General features: G+C 40.0%; 1 protein-coding gene across 1 annotated transcript in view; it reads right to left on the reverse strand.

The window, feature by feature from the left end:
* Positions 1 to 2217: 2217 nt before the first annotated feature.
* RAB32 (RAB32, member RAS oncogene family) overlaps positions 2218 to 25449 on the reverse strand; it is a 54733-nt gene continuing 31501 nt past the window's right edge. The window contains exons 2-3 of the mRNA XM_024219886.3: positions 8685 to 8962; positions 2218 to 4931 (exon numbers count right to left, since the gene is read on the reverse strand). Coding sequence (XP_024075654.1) covers positions 4782 to 4931; positions 8685 to 8962 — 428 coding nt within the window. The 3' untranslated portion in view covers positions 2218 to 4781. The remainder of the gene's footprint in view (positions 4932 to 8684; positions 8963 to 25449) is intronic.

Here is a 25449-nt window from a genome sequence, read left to right on the forward strand (position 1 = left end):
CAGATAATGAAACTACATTGAAATACATCATTTCCCTCAGACATTTTGCTATACTGCGTTCCATACCTATAAGAAATGCAGGCCCAAAATGTTTTAGCTTCTGTCATTCCTTATAGGAAGGACCTTGAATCTTAAACACATTTAGAGTAACTCATGCAGCTATGGACTTAAGCTGTTCTTTTAAAGGAGAGAAAGTTAGGGTGAAAATTTGTATTTTAGGGTCAAGCTCAATATTGGAGAACAGGAGAAAGGTGAGAGGGCAAACAAATTTTGCTTTTAAAAATTTAGCATCACTGGGTTTTTTTTATCATGGTCTCCCCTGTTATCACTGTTTATTATATAGGTGCTCAAGGGCTGACTTTCTGCCATTGACTCAAGTCATTGAAGAAAACTAAGGATTTTTATGATTTAGGATGGAGGTGGTAGGTCCAAAAACAGTTTTGCTTACACTCAGTTCATTTAGTCTTCAATAATATGTCTAGAAGTTCAGATTTTCCTACTTCATTCTCCTCCACAGTTAAAGGGCTTCTCAAATTCCCATACTGAAAGTTCAGTCATTACTTTAACGACTCCTACATAGAGAGCGGTCATGGTGGCTGGGCAAATTAAGGTTTTAAAAATAGGATGCCACATCTGCGTTAGACATAACACCTAGTGACTAAGAACCAGGAAGACTTTCTATCTCTACCCCCAAATAAATGCAGCATCTTAGAGAGTATATCAAGAGAGTGACATGACTGAGGCCTGGATACAATTTTAACTTCAGGTAAGGATAAAGAAAGTAGAAGTTTCACCAAGATTGTTCCCAATATCTGGAGACTAGATGTCAGATATCTATCCACCCAAGATTGGACATAGTAAGTAGGCCAGTCTGATCATTCCATTAACCGGTCAAAAATAGAACTGGTTTCTTGTCTGCTTGATTACCGTGATAACATTTATTTTATAGTCCATTCATTAGATAAGGGGAGGCAACCTATGGAACGTGTGCCGAAGGCGGCATGCGAGCTGATTTTCAGTGGCACTCACACTGCCCGGGTCCTGGCCACCGGTCCGCGGGGGCTCTGCATTTTAATTTAATTTTAAATGAAGCTTCTTAAACATTTTAAAAACCTTATTTACTTTACATACAATAGTTTAGTTATATATTATACTTATAGAAAGACTTTCTAAAAACATTAAAATGTATTAGTGGCACGCGAAACCTTAAATTAGAGTGAATAAATGAAGACTCCGCACACCTCTGAAAGGTTGCTGACCTCTGCACTAGATCCTAGGCAATGGAAACAATGTTTTCTGAATCAGAAAAGATTCCTGAATACTATTTAAATACTATAATGCTATGTTTCTACAGAATAAAGTGTCACTTTTTTGGAGTAGATTCCTAAATTCTTTATCTGGCAATATCCAGTAAGTTAATTGTTGCACCTTGTAATATATCCATCCCAAGGTATGTTCTGTGGAGAAACTTAGACAATTGACCAGAGGGGTGGAAGTCATAGCTGCCTCAAAATTTCTGTATTTCAAGTTACTAAAACCAAAAGTTAGATTTCCCCCACCCTCCCAGCTTCCTTTGTATATAAAGTGCTGTCAATAGTACTATCATTTTTACAGCTCCTTTTTATAGCTGTTAGCAAATAAGTCCCTGATCTTGTAAAAACATATGCTTAATTTTACCAATGCACAAAGACTATGCATTCGAATACAGTTAAGCAAACTGTGTCCACAGGACCCACCAATTAGACCTTTTGAAGCCATTGAAGAGAGAGGTGTGTGTGTGTGTGTGTGTGTGTGTACTTTGATAATTTAAGAATGTCTTTTAAACAGTGCTCCATCAGAAAATGGATTTAAGTTCAAGCCAACAGTGACTAAGGATCACTGTAGAGGAATGCATGTTGCATTCATCTAAGGTTTATGGTAAGTTTCCTAGTTTTGGCAGTGAAATTTAACAGTGACCTGCAATTCAACTGTTTCAACAGCAACTAAATTCATTGGACTGCTTATGAGAAATCTTGGCATGAGAACTTTAAGAATTGTGTTGCTGTGTCTACACTTCACTTAACCAATATTGCACTTTAATTTTGCTGTAACATTTCAGAGAATAAATACCTTAACAGTTTGGTCAATCTACTATTTGAGAATTACTTTACTTTAAAACTGACCAGTTTGACACATGAAAAAAGTGGAAAACATTAATTTTTACTTTTCCATGGACTGTTTCTTCACTTAAAGTTTTGAAGACTGAAGCGATTAGTTGAGGGTTTTTTTTACATTAAACTAAACTGACCTTTTAAACAGGTAATAGTGCCAGTTATATGAATAGATTTGTCAATCTGACAGGTTCAATCCATTAATGAACCAAGTTAGTGTAATATTGCATATATCCAGTGATCTTGATAATACACAAGGCCACATAAGCAGGAGATTGTGCATCTTTGCTTAACTGATCTTCAGATATTGCACATATTAGCCTACTGAAGCAGTATCAAAAAATGGGGCAGTGTACATGTCTGATGACTAGTTAAAGCACTTTGGTTCCAATTATAGCTGTACAAAAGCCAGAGATCTTGCATGCTCCGATAACTGCCATGATAAATGGCATGCCTCCACCCAATATTCTGTTTAATGGCTAAAACTTGACAGGTTTTATAGGCACATTTGTAATTTACAGAACATGCCAGTGTTCTAAAAAAGAGGATAAAAGACCCCACATACTAACTTTAATCCATTTGGGAAAATAGCATTGCCCCTGAGTTGACTATGGCAGGAGGGGAATGGAGAAAGTATTCTTTCAAAACCACTTTCCCTTCAGAAAGACAGTCTACAAAGAGGTGGCCATGTTTTGAATTTTAAGAAACTAAGTATAAGCTATTTCAGCCGACTTTTCAAGTTTGGTTAATATTAAATATGGTAATTTTAAGTATTTATCTTAAGATAAAACAGGACATCAAGAGGCAGTTTAATATGGCAATGAATGGAGCAGACTGAAAGGGGAAAAGAGTCTGCAGGCTTCAGTGAGAATGTATTCCCGTTTTTCTCAAAAGAACATTAAATACAAAAACACACATAAGAGTCTTTCACACAGGAATAATTACAGTGTGCCTGAATGGTTTTATTTATTGCTTAAAAATAAAGACTTTATCTGTATGCATCTCATTAAAAAGTAGCTTGTACTTATGACAACGCTTTCCTGTCACTTTAATAGGCAAGTACGAAAGACAGTGCATCTAACTTTGACACATGGACAGGGCTTATGACCTAAACTTTAACAACGTCAGACCAAGCAAAAACAGTGTGGCAAAAACCAGCATCCAGAGCCTGTGAGAAAGCAGGAGTTCCATTTAATGTAGGATTACCACAATCACTAGAGAAATTAATCCTTTTCACCAGCCAGCCTGCCCCCCCAAATTCTGACCATATTCATGAGTTGCAGAAGTCAAGACTTCACATAACCAGCCTCTTAACACGAGGCAAAGCAAGCTAGGTGAGTTTCCTCACTTGAACTTTTAGCATTCCAAAATATTTAGTTATAAAAATTGGTAACGCATTTTCCATTTACATTTACACTTTGTATTGGTGAATTACGTGCATTTGTTTTTATAATTAGTGAAGGCCTTTGTAACAGAATAATAACTATCTGAGTGATTTAAAAAACCCTTAAATTTATCTTAAGATGCATCTGAGGCATCCCTCTTTTCCATGCGCTACTAATCAAAGGTATCCCAAGACCAAGGTCTGAGTAATTCAAAATTACTCATCTAGTCATACTGTATGCTAGTTTCACAAAACAGTTTAAGACAGGTAACCAAAACTAGAACATTTTTATTTGTTGGCAGTCCTCTCCTGGATGAAGTTAAAGCTAGCATCTCAAAGCGTTAGTGTATGAATTATTTCTGGCCATTAGTTTTAATATGTGCAGATGGGTGATGCTTCCTTAGGTTTATTTTAACTGGGTGCATTACACTAAGGAAAGCCTGCTATTTGTGCTGGAATGTGTTTTACAGGTTCAAACTGGTTAAGAGTATTTGAAGTAAAATATTCTCAGCTAATAACTGGAGATGCACTTGCTAGCATCTGTATCACTGCAGTAGCCATGTCACATAGGACACTTGTTTCCCTTCCTGTTCTTACTTGCCAAGTGGTATGCTTACCTTGTATTGGGGCTTAGTGACAAAGTAAGGATGGGACCTCCTGCCATTGCTCAGCTATCCCTGTCCAGTTCAGGAAAACAGACCCACTTGCTCCAGGAGAGCTGTAGTTACAGGTCCTCACATTAGGGGGTAATCAACAGGGACGAAGTAGTATGTGTGGGAGAGGCGGCAGGCAGGCAGGAGTGGGAAGTCATGGGTATAAGGACACTCGTGGCAAAGAGGCAAGTGCTTATTTCAGCTACAACTTCTGTCAAGAATACTGTTCTGGAATACACCACAATATTCATCCTCTGAACTAACGCCTAGCCTGGATACGCGTCATACTGAATGTTGTCTGTATTCCTTTGAGAACAGAGTGTAAACACCACCCTCTGTTTTCATGTCAGAAGAAGGTAACCAACTGCTAGACAGCTGCTCTTTTAGTGGAGGATGAATGATAAACACCACATTTTCAATTTTATACAAAAAGAACAAAAATGTGTAAACACCCAAAAATAATCACCAATTCAAAGATAACCAAACCCAACACTTGGATTGTCCTTAATGCAGCACCATAGCAGCAGTCTGGTCTGAGGAACAAGAGTCTTGCTGCTCATTCTGTTGTATTTACATGCAAGAGTAAAGGTAACATTAGCAACACTGTGATTTACTGTCTGCTCTCAAGGGGTCTGGGTCCAGTTTTAGTTTGTTCACATCATTCTCTTCATTAGGAAAGCTTTTGTAGTTGGCAAGGATGTTTTCCACCAGAAATCGAGCAGCTTCATCTATGTTGATGTTGTCCTGAAAAAGTTGTGAAAGTTTAAAAAAAGTCAGTGATCTTTTCACCAACAGGTTATAGACACATCTGCCTATTAAAAAGATTGGCAAATACGATCTCTTTTGTGGAAATTGTAACTTGACTTAAGTGGCTTGGGTAGAATTGAACACATTGCTTAATATTTCTGCCTAAGGTGAAGGCTGCAAGTCCTTTAAAGCATGGGAAAGGTTATCTAGTTTCACTGTACATTCCTTATGTAGAGAAAGGATAGGTTCACCTAATTTGATGAAGGGGACACACTGGCCCATTTTCGTGTACAGTGTAGCTGGGTAAGTGCTTTACTTGGAGGGTCTGGTTCTAAAACATGGGTATTGTAGAAAAGTCTATAGGAATCTACAGAAATTCCCTAATCTGTAGAAGGAAGGTGGATAAGAACAGGACTTACTGCCTCAGTGAAATGATGAGAGGGGATGCAGTGACTTGGACATTGCCTATTTCAGTTTAAGGGAGCTGTCCCAGCAGACCCATCCAATTGTCCAAGCAGACATAAGAGCTACAATTAGAACCAATATCCAAATAAAAGCATGCCAAGTTTTCTTATCCAGTTCCTTGCCTCTCCTGCTTTGAAGAGAAAAAAGTAAGAAGGGCTTTGAAATGCAATGTGAACAACTGAGTCAGATTCTGACAAGGGAATCACTTTCAACCATAATGGGAAGTTGGGATAGGGCAATGGTTAATTATCTGACAGATAGGAGGATAGTCTGTCTTGGTACTTTGTGGGCCACAATAAAAATCCACGGAGCAAAGCATGTATACTTTGACTTGTTTGTTTAGAACTTGAAGATATGCGAGATACAGGGCATAGTCAAGCTTGAGCGAGGAATCTTCGCTGACTTCCCTCACTTCATTTAAAATGAAACAAGAAACTGAGTTTGAATTGATGGATTATTGAGGGATACAAATTAGTATCCTGACACTTGGCTATAATAGATTTTTTTGGGGGGGGGGGGAGAAAGGGGAGAAGAGGGAAATGTGGAAATAAAGGACTTGAAGTGAGAAAGTGACTAAAACGGAAGCTTCCTAAAATGAAGCATTAGAATGTTACCTTGCCAGAGATTTTACTGATGGCTCTCTCCATTTAAGTGAGATTTGGAAACCAATAGAACTTTAAAATACGTGGTCTAGGCATTTGGCAGCCTAACACCCCCTGGCATACCAGCGTGCACGCTGCCAGGTATTTACTTGAGTGGATTTTTTTGGCCATTTATTTTATCTTGCAAATATTGCAAGATAAGCTATAAATGGGTAGATGGCAAGGCTATCCATATTGTTTTTAAACCTTGCCTAGTAGCCTCAATGTTTTATAGACCATCAGTAATGGCATTAAAAAGACAAAATATTCAGTCTTGCATGCTCAGAGGCCTTAAATGCTGGGTTTTATAAAAGCTCAGAAGTAAATTATATTTTATATTAAGGGATGGCTTTGTTACTGTTAACCAAGAAAACTGAAGACCTCAGTCCTGTATTATGAAGGCTTCTGCAGGTGAAGCCCAGGCTGCTGGACTCCCAGGGCAAGGAAGCCTGCCTAAAGGGGCTACAATGGTGCAAGGTAACCGTAAAACTTTCCCCCTGCTGATTGAGTCTGCACTGGCCACCTGGGCCAAAGTAAACCACACTAGCTGATCGATGAAGGAGCTTGGTCAAGGCATTCAAAAGACTAGACAGTGCAATGTGTGATCTGTACAATCAGCATGTTCCATGGAGAACCCTGACAACATTTAGAGTCATCCTATCCTGGCACAGTTCCCCTGAAGGCAAGTTGCAGCTGCTCCCACAGCAACATGAGGATGTAATTTGCTAGTCAGTGCACCAACATGAGCCCATACACTTGCACAGGATGCATTTGGTTGTTACTGGTCACAGCAAACTATGTTCTGGGGCTGTGGGATTAACATTGTACAAGGATAAATAGGCACTGCCTGGGGATAGGGACAAATATGGAATTCCCCTTTTACTAGATTGACCTAGATATCCACATGTACATCTTGAGGGTATCAAAAAATATCCCCACTTCTGAAGGATTTTTATTATTTGCCATTATTTTTTTCATTTTGAGTGCACAAAGGAACTATGATTGAAGAGAGCCAAAGACAACTCAAAATGCTTTCTAAAATAGTTTTAACTGTAGCCCATCTCAGAACCTTAAATACAAACGTATTTGGGAACAAGTCAGTTCTCAACTTGCTTTCTGAGATGGGAATTTTTTATTCTGTTTCTCTGACAAGAAAATCTAGTGTGCTGTACTTACAGCATCAAAAGAAGTGCAGCTGCTGCACTGCTGTAAGAGACACTGAACCTTCAACTCAGTTTGGGTAGCAACTGCAATTTATGGATTAAAAAAGGTACAATATCCAGACAGATCTAAAAAAGTTAGAGAGAACAAAGTTACCCATAATGGAATTTCCAGCTACAAAGCTTCTGTTTAATCTAAGACAAGAAGCAGGGCATTCATCATTACACCAGCAATGCAAGTTTCCTGTAGCAACAAACTGACAAGCAGCGTTCTTGCATTATCAAAGTCTGTTAACGTTGTACAAGGCATGCTATCTTGCCTAAACTATTGTAACCTCTTTCCTGGCCTCTTCCCACCTCCTTCCACTGGGTTTGCTTAATGCAATCATCTCCTCTTAAGTGTCAAAGCTCTCCCTCTCTGCTCTTACTTAAGGTGTACCCTTCCTCCTCTACCCAGTCTCTTCTCAGAGGCCTTCTCTTCCCCCATTTTTCACTTCTCTTTTCACATGCTGGCTGCCTGGAACAGCTATCTCACATTTATGTCTATTTTCCTATGCTGACTCATCTCCGAGACAGTTGAAGGGGAAGTGGGCAACTAAATGGAGGGGAGCAAAGGGGCCTTGTGGTTTAGTGCACTATAATCAAAGGATCAAGTAGGACAATAGTCTTCAGAATTCAGACTCAATGAGTTAATTCCTAATATGAAAAACTGATTAAGGGAGATTCTATGAATTCCCTTAGGGAATTCACTACTGCAAAACTGTGGAAAGCACTCAAGTACTATGGTGATGGGCTGTTATGCAAAGAAAACAAAAACCACCACACAAAAAAAACAAAAACAAAACACCTCTATGCTAGACAGATTACATGAAAAGATGGCTAGAATTCATTAGTAGAATAAAACATTAACCATTTAAAGACTTGGCAAGAACCCTTTGCTTACCTTGGGAACGGACTGAAAAGTTTTTTCTTCCAACTCTTCAGATTCAGTTTTGCCATTTTGTGCAGTTAGTTTACCAGTTTAATCACATCCCATATGTAGCTACACAGATCAGGAATAATAATTTGTTGCTACAAATAGCTATTCGAATCAGATAAGTCAAGGAACAAACAGAATAAAATCTACTGTACCAGTTGTACATGATTCTTTAACAAGAGACGCATGACTACCAGTAGTTTAACTAAAGCAGTGACTCAGAAGACCTGGTTTTAAAAAGTTTCCCTTCCCCAGGATTTTAATTTTGGGTTCTTACACACCCTACCTTCCACAATGAACAGGAACATGAGCAGCTCAAAGTATGGCACAAACTCACATTGGGAAGAGAAACTGGGCAAAAAAGGACAAGGTAATTAGTCCCACAAAAAGGAACTATCAGCTGAGATATTGGTAAGTAGAGCCTGCCTCCAGGATCACTGATTAGCCAGTGCAAATTACTAGCTTAACAACTTTTACAAGACCATCCTTATTTTTCAGGAATACTCACCTTGGCAGATGTTTCAAACCACCCAATAAAACCACCTTCTCTGCAGAACTGGTCCATTTGAGAGGGATTCTGGCTGCCATCTTTTTTCTGGTCACACTTGTTTGCAAGGAGAACTGCAGGGATGGGGCTGCCATTTGGAAGTAGCACTTTACTGTCCAAGTCGTGTTTCCACTTGGAAACCGCTTCAAAAGTGGAGCCTCTTGTGACATCAAAGACCACAAGAGCACCAACTGCCTCCTTATAGTACACTCTTGTCATGTTACCAAAACGTTCCTGGCCTGAAAGAAACAGAGCAACAACTTTACATTTGTTTTTAAATCAGCAAAAGCTATGGATATAAACTGAAGTTATCCTAGGTAGATAAAACAATTTTTAAAACCAAGTTTGTCAGATTGATACATCTGACTCTAGGATTAAGTACAAAATTATAGTTCCTTATTCAGGTAAACTGGAAAAAGGAAGTCCCCTTGTTGTGTTCAATCAGCATACAAAGACCATTGCATAGATATGCAATGCATACCAGAGTATGGTACAACTGTTATAAGTTGATGAATGCTTCATATCAACCATTTGTCAATAGTCAGTGGTAGTGGTTTTTCTTAACTCCTCTTTGGAGAATAGCACATTGATAGTGTTTCCTAGGACAAAAGCAATGACCTCTGAAGGGTCACTGGCTTGCTAGACCTACACCAAGACGTTTCAAATAATTTCCTATGATTTCTTAAAAAGTGTTAGACCCTATAGTTGAACAACAGATTTCAGAGAGCCCACAGTGGATCTACAGAATGCTTAAATGTAACAGTTAGTTCAACAGTGCATACCATGACAGATGTTATGGGGACACATAGTATCTTTGAGAATACTGTATCATCTTTATGAATGCTATATAGATCTGTAAGAGCTAGAAGTTCTATTCTAGCTCCACAGAGGAGGTACAGGAATTTCCAACAGGAATTGAAGTCACTGGAGTAATGAATAAAAATCCTTAGACTGGAAACCAGTCTGGTGATGCCTCAGTCCTGGAGGAACTTACACATACCAGTTGGGTCACCTTTAACCAGGTCAAGGAACTGTAATTCACCAGCCTCACAGTGGAGAGGGACACTTGCTCAGTTGAAGACCCGACATGATGCTATGACCAAGCGTGACAGAACCTGCAGAAAGGGCCAGAAGTACTGCGAAACCTGCCAAGTTCTCCATTTCAAAGATAAATGACTGACTGCTTGACAAGTTAAGACCTCCATATAAGTGGTTTATGGCGATGTTCTCTCATGCTTTTGTTCTGGATAGATACTTTGCTTTATGAAAATTGGCTGTCACTGCCCTGGACTGCAACTGCTGAACTGAAGTCAGACTTACTCAGTTAATTGCAGCCCAAACCCCGACCTAGAAAGCTGTGGGATCCTGCTCTGAGAAAGGTCTTGGGCTATCACCTAATAGGTGTGCCCTCAAGGAGGCCATGAAAGGGTCAGAGATTCAGTTATGTTGAGAATTGACATACCATGTAGTAACAGTAGAAGTCTCCAGTTCTTCTCAGGGAATCAGACTTGGAGGATGAAGTGTATGTAACAAACATTACCCATCCCTTTCCCAGAAGGAGACAAGTACTTAAGAGACATTTGTTACTACAATGAACCCATTTTTAATTTAAGGTTAAGCCTTTTCAAACTCATCTCTGGAATGCCTTCTAACAATTAACTACTTTAGAGTTGAACAAGGAACCACACCAAATTATAAAAAAATGTAAGCCTCTTTTTGAGAGTTAGAGACAGGAGAATAGAATCTATTCAGACTTAAAATCTAGGCATATAGTGAAAGCCAGTTACGCTAGCTCAGGGGTCAGAAGTGGTGTGCCGAGGCTTCATTTATTCACTCCGATTTAAGGTTTCGTGTGCCAGTATTACATTTTAACGTTTTTAGAAGGTCTCTTTCTATAAGTCTATAATATATAACTAAACTATTGTTGTATGTAAAGTAAATAAGGTTTTTAAATGAAGCTTCTTAAACATTTTAAAATTAAGTTAAAATGCAGAGCCCCCTGGACCGGTGGCCAGGACCCGGGCAGTGTGAGTGCCACTGAAGATCAGCTCACGTGCCGCCTTTGGCGTGCTATAGGTTGCCTACCCCTGTGCTAGCTGTTGTCACTACTGCATCTCTAAAATACTGCTCTCCTTAAAATCACTAAGGAAGTTAAAAACTGTTAAAGCAGAAACATTTATTTTATGAATATACTTGTATGTGTTTAGACTGAAGCCAAGTTCATATTTTTTTACTTTCACTGCTGTGTGAAAAGCATGAAGCCTAGAAGCATGATCATAATAGTCTGGCCAAGAGCCATGTTTCAGTGTATGGTGCATTACAAAATGCTAGAATATCCATGAGAAAGTCGGGCATACATACAAGATCTGTATTACCATACTTGAATATCAAAGTGAGGTAAGGAAATTCAACTAGGAAGGGGAGGCGGGGGAAAGAGACACCTTCCACCGATATTTTATAGTGTATGTTTTATACCATGCCCATCATCATGGTAATCCTTTGGAACATACAGGATTTGCTTAATGCAAGCTCTTCTAATACAAGAGGTAGTTAAATAGCAACTACGCTATTGTCATCTCAGCTACATATTTGTAAGTGCTCAACAAGCAAATCTCTCTGCCCTATTAACTTTTTGGGTAAAGGAGATTGTTTAGCTGACTACAATATGCACTTCCCAGCAGAGGTAAACAAATATTAGCAGTACTGCACAACTCGCTAGGTAGGAAAGGAACTAAAACAGTTCAGCTCAGCAGCCAGTCCTTCTAGACCACTATCCTTATTTTAGTAATATCAGTTCTTAAATGTAATCTGAGATATCTGTTAGGAATGAACCTTTTTAGGATTAAAAAAAGGTGCCAGCCAAGCAGCTGCTAGAATCTGGAGTCAGCAATAACTGATAGAGTCATGTTCCCCCCCAGAACCATCTGATTGGAGTGTGAAGTGTTTTAAGAGGAATAAAATAAGCATCTTATTCAAGCTTGTACAGCTTAACATACTAAGTAAAACCACTTATTCATGTCTGAATATCTGTGACAGCAGAATTTTCTGAAGCTTTCATGATCTCAAACTTTGAATGCTCAGTAGCTGGCCTTTCAGTGACTTATTGCACATAACCCACCCATTTCCCTGGCTGGTCATCTCCTACTATGACCACCCTTCACCATTCCTTCCATAAACAACTCTCAAGGTTGCTTTCATCTGTCTAATGTGAGCAAAGTATGCAAGTTTGCAACTGATTTCTGACACCAGGGTCTGCTTCTCTTCAATAAATATTTCTAAAGTAGGCATTAGTCTTCCCCCATCCCCCTTCCAGGAAATACGCAAGAGCCTTTGCCAGCATTTAAAAAGTTTCAATTTACTTGTCAGCATTAACTTTCCTATATTCACATCCATCTGCCAAAAGTGTCACCAGTTGCCCCTTCATACATTTCAAGATGTCTTTTTTTTCCCCTTCCAATACTTTAAGTGAGGCCATAGCTGAGTGAGCCATCCCAGTCTTTTCAATTTCCCTGCAATGGGTCCTTGGTTGGAGATAAGTGATCCCAGATAATTTGCTGCCTCCACAGCTTGTCTGTTAATCCTGTCATCTTGCATACTGTTTATTAGCAGTTTTCAATCGCATTCAGGAACATTTCATATTCCTCACTGGTTTTTACACATGGACATTGTTGCACTGCATCACTGGGTTGTGGCAGAAAGTGTTCTCATTAACAGATCTGAGGCGAGTTGAGGTGTCCACTAGTAGAAAACCCAGCTCCTTCCACTTTGCCAAACCTTCCAAGAGTTCTCATAATACATTCTGTGCATATATATTAGAGAGGATCGGGGACAAATACATCCTTGTCTCACCCAGTGGAAAAAAAAAATAAAAAAAAAAATCACTCACTGTCAGGGTGTATTTATTGTCTGTACTGTGGTCTGTTGGTGGAGATTTGCAATGAGATGCTCTGGAATCCCCATGACCACCAATATGGTCTAAAGACAGTCATGGAGGACAGTATCAAACACTTTGATTAGTCAATGAAGCACATGATCAGTGTATGAGACTATACTCTGCATTCTGCAAGTCATGTGATGGATATTTGCAATTATGTCATGTCCCTCGGCCCACACTGAAACCAGCTTGTTGTGGTAGTGGTTCGTCTTCTCTTTCCCGCCCGCCCCTACGCAATCCTAGATTACATAGAGCAGAAGTTTGCTCATGTGCTATATCAGGGAGATGGTACAATAGTTACTGAACTGTTAGGTCTCCCTTCTTTGGTAAGGACAGAAAGATTCTCTTCTGCCAGTCTCCTAGCAACGATGTAGGACTTACTTTGGAAAACTTGCAAGGACTGCATTTGCCAATCACTGAACAATACTGCAGGCACATTTAGCCCTGGTGCTTTCCCAGGCTTCATTTTCAAACATGAAACATTTCCGCTCACAGGATTGATTGTTCCAGCTCGGTACTTTCTCGTCATCCTGTGTGATGACTGGCTGTGGTGAGACATACAGATTGTTACAGTAATTTCTTCACTTGTGTTTACTATCACCCTCAGTGAGAACTCTGCCATCACGCTGTCATTCTGTTTGATAGAGGGGAAAACCTTTTGGTAAAAGGTCTGACCACTGAACACGCATTTTATATTATTACTCTTCATAATTCTTAAGTTCCATACATTTTGCCCTTGTAATTCACTTTGCTTGTCTAATGTAACTTTGAATCTGGCTGCTCAGTTGCTTGTATTCCCCTCCTATGTTCTTCCATTTCCAAGCCACTCTTTCATTCTTCCACCAGCTCAAACACCTTCTCAGTTAACCAGGGCGTGGCCAAACACTGACTTCTTGGAATATGTGCTTTGGCATATAATAGCATAATAGTTTTTGTTCTATTCCAAAATTCATTGGGGGTTGTTTTCACCCGTACTGATCCCTCAGACCCATTCTGGACAGAAGTTATCCAGAATCAATGAAAATTATATAAATCCAAACTCAGTGGACTTGTCAAACTGAATTAAAATTTATGATGTTTGAAGCTAACAGCTTATTGTCTGACCCACTTCAGATTACATGCACTAAGGGAAATCTTTGTTCATTGGACATTCCATCTCCAGAATTGCTGTATTATTAGAGTCAATTTGGTAGCGTCATACTATCAGGTGGCCTCCATGTGTGCAGCATCTAGGATGTTGGTGAAGATGGTGTTTGTAATGAACAGGTGATTAGAGCAGCAGAATTCAGTTAAACATCTTCCTCTCACTTTGAGAGCCAATACTAGCAGTACAAAAATACAGTACAAGGGTATTCCCTTATTTGGGAGCAGTGCAAACCAATAAGAGGGGAGGACAGTTTGATACTTTTGCTATATCAAGAATCACGGCTATTGACTTACTCTTCAGATGTTGCATCAGAAATAGAAGCAGGATCTTTGAGCACGATGGAAGGAAGGAAGTGGGAGTCTCAAAATACATAGTCATCACATAATCCCAACCTCAAATAGCCTCAGGTAAGACAGTCAAGCAAGATGTAGGGCATTTCCAAGAAGAGGACTGAGTGGGGAGAGAGATGGGGAGGTTACTGGTAAACCAGGGAAGTGTTTAGCCTTCCTGTACTGAATACAGAACAAGCGTAGCAACACTAAATTTGTAATCAGTGAGGAAAGCAAAGTGAGCAAGACCCCCTCAGCAATGAGAATTTAAAAAGGAGGTATTGCTAGAACTTAACCAGTATATCCTCAAAATGAATACTAAGCTAATGACTCCTAAAACTGAATAAGCTATGTAATAAATCTCACCTTCAAAAGAATTATTTTCTAGCACACTTAAAGGTGCCATGTGCTTCAGTAAAAAAAAAGGGTACAAAAAAAAGGGTATTAAAAAAAAACAGCTTGCAATGCAGTTGTGAACTTTAGACCAGACAGTTTCATTAAAACACCAGGAAAAGGAGTGAGGAACAGATGAAGGACATGGGTTATAGATATGATTATGCAGATGGTACAATTATTTTAAATTTGAAACTAATATTTGAGATACTGCATAAGCAAAATTTAATAGTTTAAAGCCCTGATTTGAGATCAGCTGTTCTAAATAGCAATGCTTTTCTGAATGAGGTACAGGAAGAGCTGAGCTATTTTCCATGAATCAGAAAGGGCTCTGGGGGAAGGTAAGTGGCAGAAATCACAGCAAGAGTTGGTATATGTCAAGCTCCCTGCTCCACACAGACTAAGTATGGAAGATTCTTCTGCCTTTATGGTTTCCTTAGGTGCATTTCCAGCCAAGTTACATGTGACTGCATCACTAGGGACTTGTCTACACTGGCACTTTATAATGCTGCAACTCTCTCACTCAGGGATGTGAAAAGACATCCGAGTGCAGCAAGTTTCAGCACTATAAAGTGCCAGTATAGACAGCGAACCAATGCTGGGAGCCACGCTCCTCATGGAGGTGGGGGGTTTTTTTTGTTTGTTTGTTTTATTTTTTTTAAAAAGAGCACTGGGAGAGCTCTCTCCCAGCGCTCTGCTGCAACAAACAAGCCACGTTAAAGCCACTTTAATGTTGCCAGTGTAGACTAGCCATAGGAAATATTACTTTAAGTGTCAAAACCACAATGTGTGATGGAGGGCTAGTCGGCTCTGAAACCTAGATGAACACTTCCTAAACCTTTTTGTTTATCATCTAGAATAATATGATAGTGTTGGTTTTACAATGGTCCAGATGTAAACTTGAGACTCCTTAAAATACATAAATTTGAGGTAAATGTGCACTTCAGTAAAAAAGTACTGTTACCCTACAATAAGTATAGTTCAAAACATGTTATCCTGAGATTCCACATCAAGAGTGATATCTGTGTGAACAATCACCTGGGGTTCAACTTCTCATTTCTAAACTCCTATGCACATTGTGTAAATGGGATCATTATACATTTTAGCTGTCACTTATTGCAAGTTCTTAAATCAACTTATAGGCAACACTAAAGAAATGTAACACAATTGAAAGAAATATTTGCCTTGAAAATAAATTAAACCTGAGTTTGTACATAAGAGAATGGATATTCAAGCCAATGATTCTTGCACTTAATTTAACGAGTACTGCATGACTAATAGCCCAATGATTGCTGTACTACTTTTGAAACAGCACTACATTTTTACTATGTAGTGAGATAGATTTAGTAAACCTAGTGTTGCCATCAGCCACAATTCTGCTGATAAGCCCACCTTAATCGATTAGTCTCATTAGAATTGGTATGGCAACCCCCATTTTTTCATGGTGTGTGTGTGTGTGTACACAGTATTTTCTACTACATGCATCTGATGAAGTGGGCTTTAGCCCACGAAAGCTTATGCTCAAATAAATTTGTTAGTCTCTAAGGTGCCACAAGTACTCCTCATTCTTTGAGGATACAGACTAACACGGCTACCACTCTGAAACCAGTGGCTATACAGTGTACTTGGATTTTCAGAAAGCCTGTCAAAAGGCTCTTAAGCAAAGTAAGCAGTCATAGGATAAGACCAGTGGTACAAGTAGAATTCATTTCTTACTGGTATGCTGCACCAGCTAAAGGGGGAGGGGCACATGACCCCACCCCCAGCCCAGGCCCCACACTCTCCCTATGATCCATCCCATGTTACCCGGCGGGGGGTGGGGCACGGAGGGGGAGAGACTGCTGTCCTCTTCCCGCTGCGCCGGAGACTTCTCAACTGCAGGACTCTCCGGCAAAAGGAGCAGAACATGGGGCCACCTGGTGGCCCCACGCCAGCAGCTCCTCCAGTGCGGCTGTACTGCCCCTAGCCCCACCCTCTGGTGGAGTGGCTGTACAGACCCTGGACAGGAGACGCAGGCACACAACTGAGCAGAAGGGCTGGGGGCGGTACAGCTGTGCTGGAGGAGCTGGTGGCCTCACGTTCTGCTCCTCCTGTGTCTTTCCATTATGCCATACCAGCTATAAACCAGCTGGACCGCCCTACTTGCAACACTCGATAAGACTGAAGGTTTTCGAGGGTAGGAATAAAGAGTCAGTTTTCACAATGGAAAGGGGTAAACAGCCGGGCCCCTCAGGGTCTGTTCCAGGAAGTGAGCTGTTCAGAATTCATTAATGATCTGGAAAAAAGGGGTGAACAAGAAGTGGCAAAGTTTGCAGATCATACAAGATCAGCAAGATACTTAAATTGAAAGCAGACTGAGAAGTTACAGGGGGGGGAAAAAAAATCTCACTAAACTGAGACTGGGCAACAGAATAGCAGATGAAATTCAAAGTTGATAGGTGCAAAGTTATGCACATTGAATGGATGTTTTCAGAGAACTATTCATGGTCATGCCAAGATCTTTCTTTAGTGCTAACAACTAATTTTAAAATTAGCTGTTAGCACTAAACATTGTATTGTGTAGTTTGGGTTATGTTTTTCAATGTGCAACGGCGGTCAAACAGAGTATTAGGGACTATTATGGAGGGATAGATAGGACAGAAAAATATACCACCACTATATGTTGACACATCAACTGTATGGAACAGCTTCTGTATAAGGAGACTAAAAAGATGAGGGCTGTTTAGAGAAGAGATGACTGCTAAGAGGAGATAATAGAGGTCTATAAAGTCAAAATGTGACAAGTGTTATTTGCCCTTTCACATGGTTCAAAAACTAGGGGTTACCCAATTAAATTAATAGGCAGGTGGTTTAATTTAATCAAGAGGAAGTACTCTTTCCACAATGCACAATTAACGTGTGGAACTCATTGCCATGGGATGTTGTGATGGCCAAAAGTATAGCTGCATTCAAAAAACAAAAAAATGAATGAGAGAAGTTCCTGGAGGATAGGTCCATCAATGGCTATTAGCCAAGATGGTCAGGGATGCAACCCCATGCTCAGGGTGACCCTAAACATCTGACTGCCAGAAGCCTTGAGTGGAAGATGGGTGGATCACTCCAAAATTGCCCTGTTCTGAATACCCCCCAAAGCTCTGTTACTGGCCACTACTGGACAACATACTGGGCTAGATGGACCATTGATCTGACTCGGTATGGCAGTTATGTTCCAAGAATGGAATGCCTTTTCTGAGCTTGGTGTAATGCTAACCTGTCCTCAGTTACACAGGTGACTCTAGGAGAGATGTGACTAATGTGATGTAGTTGTAGGATGATTGGGGGTTGCCTATAGTCACTGTGTAAATTAAAATTTATTAGAAAGGATGTGGCCCAACCCTTCCCAGTCACCCTGTTTGTTTTTTGCTTCCTCCCCCACTGGAATCTCTTCAGAGCCCTGACATATTTGGTAAGTGTTTAGTAAGTTGTGGATGTTACTTCCAGTAGCACAGCAATTCTGCTGAGCAGACCTCCCATAATTTTGCACTGTAGATTCTGGCAACACAGGCTGAAAGAGGGACATGTCAAAGTCTGGAGACCTTTCAATGTGATCCAGCAGAGCTCTAAGTTTGAAAGTCTAAAGGAAAAGCTACCTTTAAAAACAAGTTTTATATTTTCAGGTTCACCTTTTCTTTGGAAGCTTGTAATGTAGGGACAAAGCTGACATAGGGATGGCCAAACCATCTCAATATAACATACAGTACTGGACAAGCAATAAGATCTACAATTTCATTGAATACATATTCAACATATGAATGACCTTTCATGTATATGGAAAGGCTGCATTATAAAAATAAATAACAGAATTGCTCATTGTAACAAGTTTTGCAGTGAAAAGGTCTGAACCCTTTTTATTCAAAGGGGAGCAAGGCTTTGTGAAACATGACTGCTAATAGCTTGTTTCCATATGAAACAGCACTGCACTTCTCATCTTTAAAGAAGGTTTCACGTCTTAATGTAATTTATAGCAGTGGCTCTCAACCTTTCCAGACTACTGTACCCCTTTCAGGAGTCTGATTTGTGTTGCATACCTTCAAGTTTCACCTTACAGTAACTTCTCACTTAAAGTCATCCCGGTTAACGTTGTTACGTTGCTGAGCAATTAGGGAACATGCTCATTTAAAGTTGTGCAATGCTCCACTATTACGTTGTTTGGCTGCCTGCTTTCTCCACAGCTGGCAGCCTCCCTATGCACCCCCTCCCCCCAAGCGCCTCCCACCAGACCTGTGGATCAGTGCCTTCCCCCTCCTCCCCCCGCCTCCTGCCCATAGCAATCAGCTGGCTTGTGGCATTCAGGAGGCAGGAGGGAGTGGGGAGGAGCAAGGACTCAGTGTGCAAGCTCCCCCCTCCCTATGGCAATCAGCCGGCTTGCAGCATTCAGAAGGGAGGGGGAGGAGTGATGACAGAGTGCAAAGTAAAGGGGGAGGAGGTGGGGGGGGAGAAGAGGCGGGGTCAAGGGTGGGGGCTTGGGGGAAGGGGTGGAGTGAATGAGCCAAGGGTTGAGCCCCCTGCCAAGTCAGTGCCTGTGCTTGCAAGAACAGAAGAGGAGCAGCCAGACAATCCATCCTCTTCCACTCTGACTCCACCACCTCAACCAAGCTTTATACGCAGCAGTGCTAATTGTAGTATTAAATTTTCTTTACAATTGTAAACCAAAAAACAAAAACACCACACCACACCACACCACACCACACAACACACACACACACACACACACACCCCCCAACCACTTATACCTGTATTAAATTGCTTGTTTAAAAATGTATATAATGCCTTTTGTCTGGCCAAAAAAAAATTTCCCTGGAACCTAACCCCCCTATTTACATTAATTCTTATGGGGAAATTGGATTCGCTTAACATCATTTCACTTAAAGTCACATTTTTCAGGAACATAACTACAATGTTAAGTGAGGAGTTACTGTACTTAAACTACTTGCATACAAAAAAAAAATCAGACAAATACAATGTACTGTGACACTTACTGCTCATTCTTACCATATAATTATTAAATAAATCAATTAGAATATAAATATTATACTTCAGTGTATAATTTATACTGCTTTATATACACAAGTCATTGTCTATATGACATTTTTGTTTGTACCAACCTCATGTCGTCTCTTAAAACTAGACAAATACCTAGATGAATTGATGTACCCCTGGAAGACTTTTGCATACCCTCCGGGGTACACATACCCCTGCTTGGGAACCACTGATTTCTTCAGTTCAGTTTTGGCTAACCCAGCTATGGCTGGCTTGAGCATACATTTCCTGCATATACTGTTTGGAGCAGAGGACTATCTAGAAGACGACAACTCATTAAGCCTCCATTCTAGTTGGTTCTTTATCATCTTCTGTTACTTGGCTTGATGAACAATATTTTGCAAATTGCTATTGCCAGAAAACTTATTTTAAGAGACTGCCATTTTGTTCATATCAGTATCTGTTGCATCTGTTAACCAAGAGTTCTTTACTAGCACTAGTAGGCTACCATAGGATGTACTAAAGCTGAATTCTAAGCAGTTCTGCACTCCTGAACTTTGTTTGCAAATCTGATAAATCAGCCTTACAGGTGCTGGAACTAAGTCAAATTGTTGCTTCATTATCAGATGTTAGGGTGAGTATGCAACACTCCTAGGAAAGAGTGAATATAATACATTTCTGTAGGTTCATATTTCAGTTCTGCATTAAAATACCTTTGCCTAGGAAGATTTAGCCTCCTTAAATTGTTCTCTTTTTTACAAGTCCCAAGTGACTTGTTTCAGCAAGATTTGACATTGCCAGAGTATTGTAACCTGACAATGCTAGATAAGTGCTACATTTCTTTACATATTACAGTGTCTGGGAATACTGGGTTAGGGCCATCTCACCACTTTAGATGACCAACTTGAAACAGAAAATGCATTGAGAATCTTATTGTGATAATAGGTTAAGTAGAAGCAAGGTTACTCCACTAGCTTACACTATTCTACATAACACCCAAAAAATTTTTTTAACAAATTAATGCAAGCCTTTGTTATAGGCAATGTCTGGCTGTATAAGCCTAAGATATGTACTTGCTAAGCTTTGTTTTGCTAACACATTAAAATGTGAGGCATTTGAAATAAGACTTCGAAGTGATATACAGAAAATAGCCAATATCTGTAAAGAGAAGTTTTCCATATAGAATGGAAAAAAATTGTTTAAACTAGTATTTTGACTGTCAACTGTCACCTTAACTGCAATATACAAGGTACCAACATGTTTTGCTAAGGGTAAGTTAGTAGATGCTGACTTTAGTAGCCCATAAATCTCATTCTGGTATCTAACTATTGGGTTAAAAAAAACCATGGCATCTGTAGTAGGTGGTCATTAGCTTTTAAGCAGCAAACAACTAGAAAGAATCACTATGCAGTAATGTATAGTTGGTCCAGAAATATTTCACACAGACATGAAATATCTTGGTCTGCCAACAGACCAAGTTGAACTCCAACAACTTGTAGTCAGAGCAAGCTTGATAAATCCTAGATAAGCTGCTTTGCTGTTACAGTTCACAGTACTACATTCTATGGGAATACAGAACAAGTTTGACTAACGTAGTATATCTATGTATCTCTTGATATAGACTGTTGGGTAGAGCTTTAATGCTGTAGGTGCTGTGAAGCAGGAGACTAAAAGACTATTCCTTGAATTTCATAAGTTTGTGAAATTCAAGACACCATCCCCCATTGAAAATAAGTGCACAAAGTCCCTCTGGTGAAAAAGGCTAAACATGTGTGTGTTTGTTATGAAAAAGAGTAATGAAAACTTATTTATATTTAAATCATTAGAACAACCAAAGATCAGAATTTAATAATGAATTCTTCACAGTTTGTGATTGTGGGTTAAAGTGTTAGCTAAAAAGTTTATGCCAGAGTGATAGGATTTAAATAGAAGCCAGCAGGAATTTGATTTATTTCACTTATCCGTATTTTTTAAAGAAATAATGTGATCTTAAATCTAATTATGCATAAAGCTCACCTATGTAAACACACATTAGAGGGAGAATCGGGGAAGTGCACTATTGCTGCTCCCTATTGTCTCAACCCATCTATGGCATCTTGGAAGGGATGTACTGCTATAAACACAGAATTTTAGTTACAGCAGTACAACCCTCCTGTTGATGCACTGGTGTAAACAATCTTACACAGTATAGCTTATTCTCATAGAGGAAGGGGAATAAACTATACTGTGAGAACATTTATATCACAACTGCATCAAAATTAAGGGTTATGCCAAGTACAACTCAACTATAAAGATACAGCTTCAATTGAAGTTCTGATACCAAAAAACCCATTTAGATCAGGCTTTACCTTAGATTATAACCAATTGGATAGGGGCTGCACTTTACTATGTTTGCATAGTGCCTAGAACAAAGGAGCCCCAACCCTGACAGGAAAAATCCAGGTATGCAAATAGATACCATGCATCACCTTATTCTTTAGGTTTCAGTTAGCTCCTCATTGAGATAAGTGAAGCTGTTCAGACATCTCAGGTCTATTGCAGGCTGTTCGCATACTGAAAACTTCATAGAAAGTGACAGTGCCATGAATTATCTTCATAACCAAGAGGCCATGGAGGGTTTTTTGTTTTGTTTTAAATCAAAAATACAAATTTTTACCACCATGCCACAAGGATCCTTTATTCCTTGATTATGACACTAATTACATGATCCCACTATAATTTCTGCAGGGCACTTCATTTGTTGCACGAACTGGATGGTGCATATTGAAGAAGGAAAAAAAAAAAAAAAAAAAAAAGGGTCCTAACAGCCTGAGCCAGAACCTCTACACTGCAATTAAACAGCCCTGCAGCCAGAGCCAGCTGACAGGGGACAGCTGTAGGTATCTAATTGCAATGTAACATACCCTAAGAGCCTTGGAAACGTGAAGCAAGTTAACTGTTGCAATGACATCTGTCTAGTTGCAGAACTTGAAACAATAGCTTTGAGAGGTGTCATGCACTGCATGTTAAGCATTGTCTCCATGAGTGCTAACTCAGATGCTCAACATTGTTACTGCTCAATGCAGGTAAGAAAGGAGGATCATATTTTGAAGATCAGTACAGTACAATGTGAGCAACAACTAATCTAAGCATCACTAGGGAGTGGACTTGGCAGAGTACTGCCACTTCCACAGCAAGAAGGAATCAAGACCAAAGAGCCTAACAAAGCATCTTCCCAAGGGGAAGCCAATTCAAGAAGCCCATTGGGCCATGTAAAGCCTCTAAGGATGTATCCACACTGAAAAAAAACACAGCGGCAGAGAGTCTCAGGCTCGCACAGTGGGGGTAAGAATAGCAATGTAGGTGTTCCTAGGCTTTGAGACCCTCCCTCACCACCAGGCTCCAGCACGATCGGTAATGCCTACACTGCTAGTTTTAGTCCCACAGCATGTGCCCAAGAAAACTTGACCCAGGCTCAGACTTGCTGCTGTGTTGGGTTTTTCTGCACAGGATAGACATGTCCAGGAGAAAGCCAAGGACAACGAGCAAAGTACAGCCCATGGATCAAGTCACATGCTTCCCTACAAGGATGCTGAGCACAGAGAACATGCACCACATTTCAAACATCTGCACAATCTATTGTGAGCAGAGTTTAGAAATACACCACCCCCTTCCCCCCCCAATCAAATCTGATGCCTGTTGAAGGTTAGTGATATTTAAAAAAAATAAAATAAAATAAAAGTGTTCTGAGTTTTATGAGGTTTATTTACGAGTTCTGCTGTTAGACATCTGCATCTGACAGGAAGTGCAGAGATTATAGGACACTTTGTGGGAACGAGAATTTTTTGGTTTGATTGTATCAGGCCTCATTTATTCTTTATGGAGCATTGCTCAGCACAGCTGCAAGAATGATTTCTTCTCTTTTAACTACAGCAGCAGGTGCTTCAAGAACACATTAAGCAGAGGTTCTGAAGTGAAGCAGAGAAAGTATCTTGAGGGATAATAGTGTTTCCTTTACTCTAATTAAGTTCTTCTTTCCTGGCTGGTAGAAGTCAAAAGAGCTTTCTTCCACAATTATGCAACAGCCCCCCTCAGGTCACTGGCTACATCTACATGGCACGTAGAACGTGTGATTGTAGCATGGTTAGGCATATCTATGCTAGTTTTAATCTAGCTAGCATTGGTGACAATAGTAGCAGACATGTGGTAACAATCTAGCTGCATCAGTACAAGCCTGCCAGGGAAGCTGGAGACATACTGACGTGGCTAGCCAGTATTGCCGTATCTATCTCTATTACCTGCACTAGCCAGATTAAAACTAGCCTGAGTATGCCTATCTCCCTACAATCACACCTTCATTTGCACTGTAGATGTACCCTTTGGTAACTGACAGACAGCAAGAAAGGAAGCCTTATTAAATTACATTCTGGGCAATCAGGCTAAGCACAGGCAGAGCATGCCTGTGACAAATTGAAGTGCCTTAAAACTGTTCCTCCAGAGGCTAAATTTAACAGCTAGAGAGGCTGGTTTACAGGAAAAAAGGCAAAGGACACACTTAAGAATGTTAAGCCCAGCAGCTGGGTGTAGGCGAGCTGGTTATAAATAAGAGTAGGGGGCAGAAGAGGGAAAAAAGCCTGTTACTTCTAATTCACCTGTGCACCAAACCAGGGTTACTGGGATTAAGTTGAGAGTAGTGTTAGGCTCCAGGTTAAGGTTGCCTTAAAGTCCTATTCTCAGAATCATTTCCCATAGTTTCCCCATGAATTAGCAACAATTCAAGTTGCAAGACTGGATTTGTAAAATTACTTAAACAAAAAGTTTCTGGAAAGTATTTATGCAACAGTAAAGAGATTAGAGACATATGATCAGATTGACAGAATCTCCTTTAGTTACCAGTATTCATTATAGCCACTACAATACAGTACTGTACATATGACAGCCAGAATTACATGTTAGTTTATATGGATAGAGTTTTAAAGCTGACAAACTAAAGAGCCACCATTTGATTCTTGTTGCACTATAAGTATTTTCTATCTCCTATTCAGTTTGAAGTGATGTTTTATTTGAAAACTGACACTGATTTGCTGACAAGGTATTGTTCTTAAAACATGCAAATTATAACACTGAAATCAGAAAATATGCACCAATTTTGAAGCCAGTGCTGAGATGTACCACTTTCTTGATGCACTAGTTTAGTGCCAACATAGTTTGACACAATTTTACCTCCTTTCCCCCTTCCCCGCCCAAATGTGTTTTATGGAAGGCACCAGTCCCATAGCTACCTTCCCTCTATAAACCTGATCTTCAATATTGTAATAATCTCCCCCAAATGTTTAACATATTATGGTTGCTCATGCTGAGATTGCTCAAATCCAAGTGCCCCTAACAGTTCTTTAGTATGTAGGAAGAGCCAGCTAAGTTCCTCCCCAGCTCCACATCACTTCTCACCTTAGACTCACCTAGACCTGTCTACTCACTAACCTCCAATGTACAACCTTAACTGACCATGAGTCACCCACCATCTGCAGACAGTTTTCCATAAACTATTTTGTTTACCCAGTTATTCATGTTGTGAAATTCCAGAGACAAGACCATACTGCATTACTCCCCCTCTGGCACAATCCAAGAATGGTCATTAACTTCAGTTGTTTTCTGCCATAAGCTACTCTTGCCTCTCAACACAATCACCCCTTCCATCAACCCATCAGCATGCATGTGGGCACAATATGATCAGTTAAGGCTCAGCATCTTCTGGAGAATGATGCAAGTTTGCATGTTGTAACATGTGAGTGTAGGCCAGTTTGAAACTTTTGTACTGGAGAGAAAAAAAAAGTGTTCAAAACTGGGTTGTGGTAGGGGATTAGGATACATGGTGAAGCAGAGCAGAGATCCACATTGAAGTACTTCCTGTGGTTTTCCCAAAAG

Source organism: Terrapene carolina, unplaced genomic scaffold (genome assembly GCF_002925995.2).
Source record: "Terrapene carolina triunguis isolate 2854851 unplaced genomic scaffold, T_m_triunguis-2.0 Scaffold85, whole genome shotgun sequence".
NCBI classification, from domain to species: Eukaryota; Metazoa; Chordata; order Testudines; family Emydidae; genus Terrapene; species Terrapene triunguis.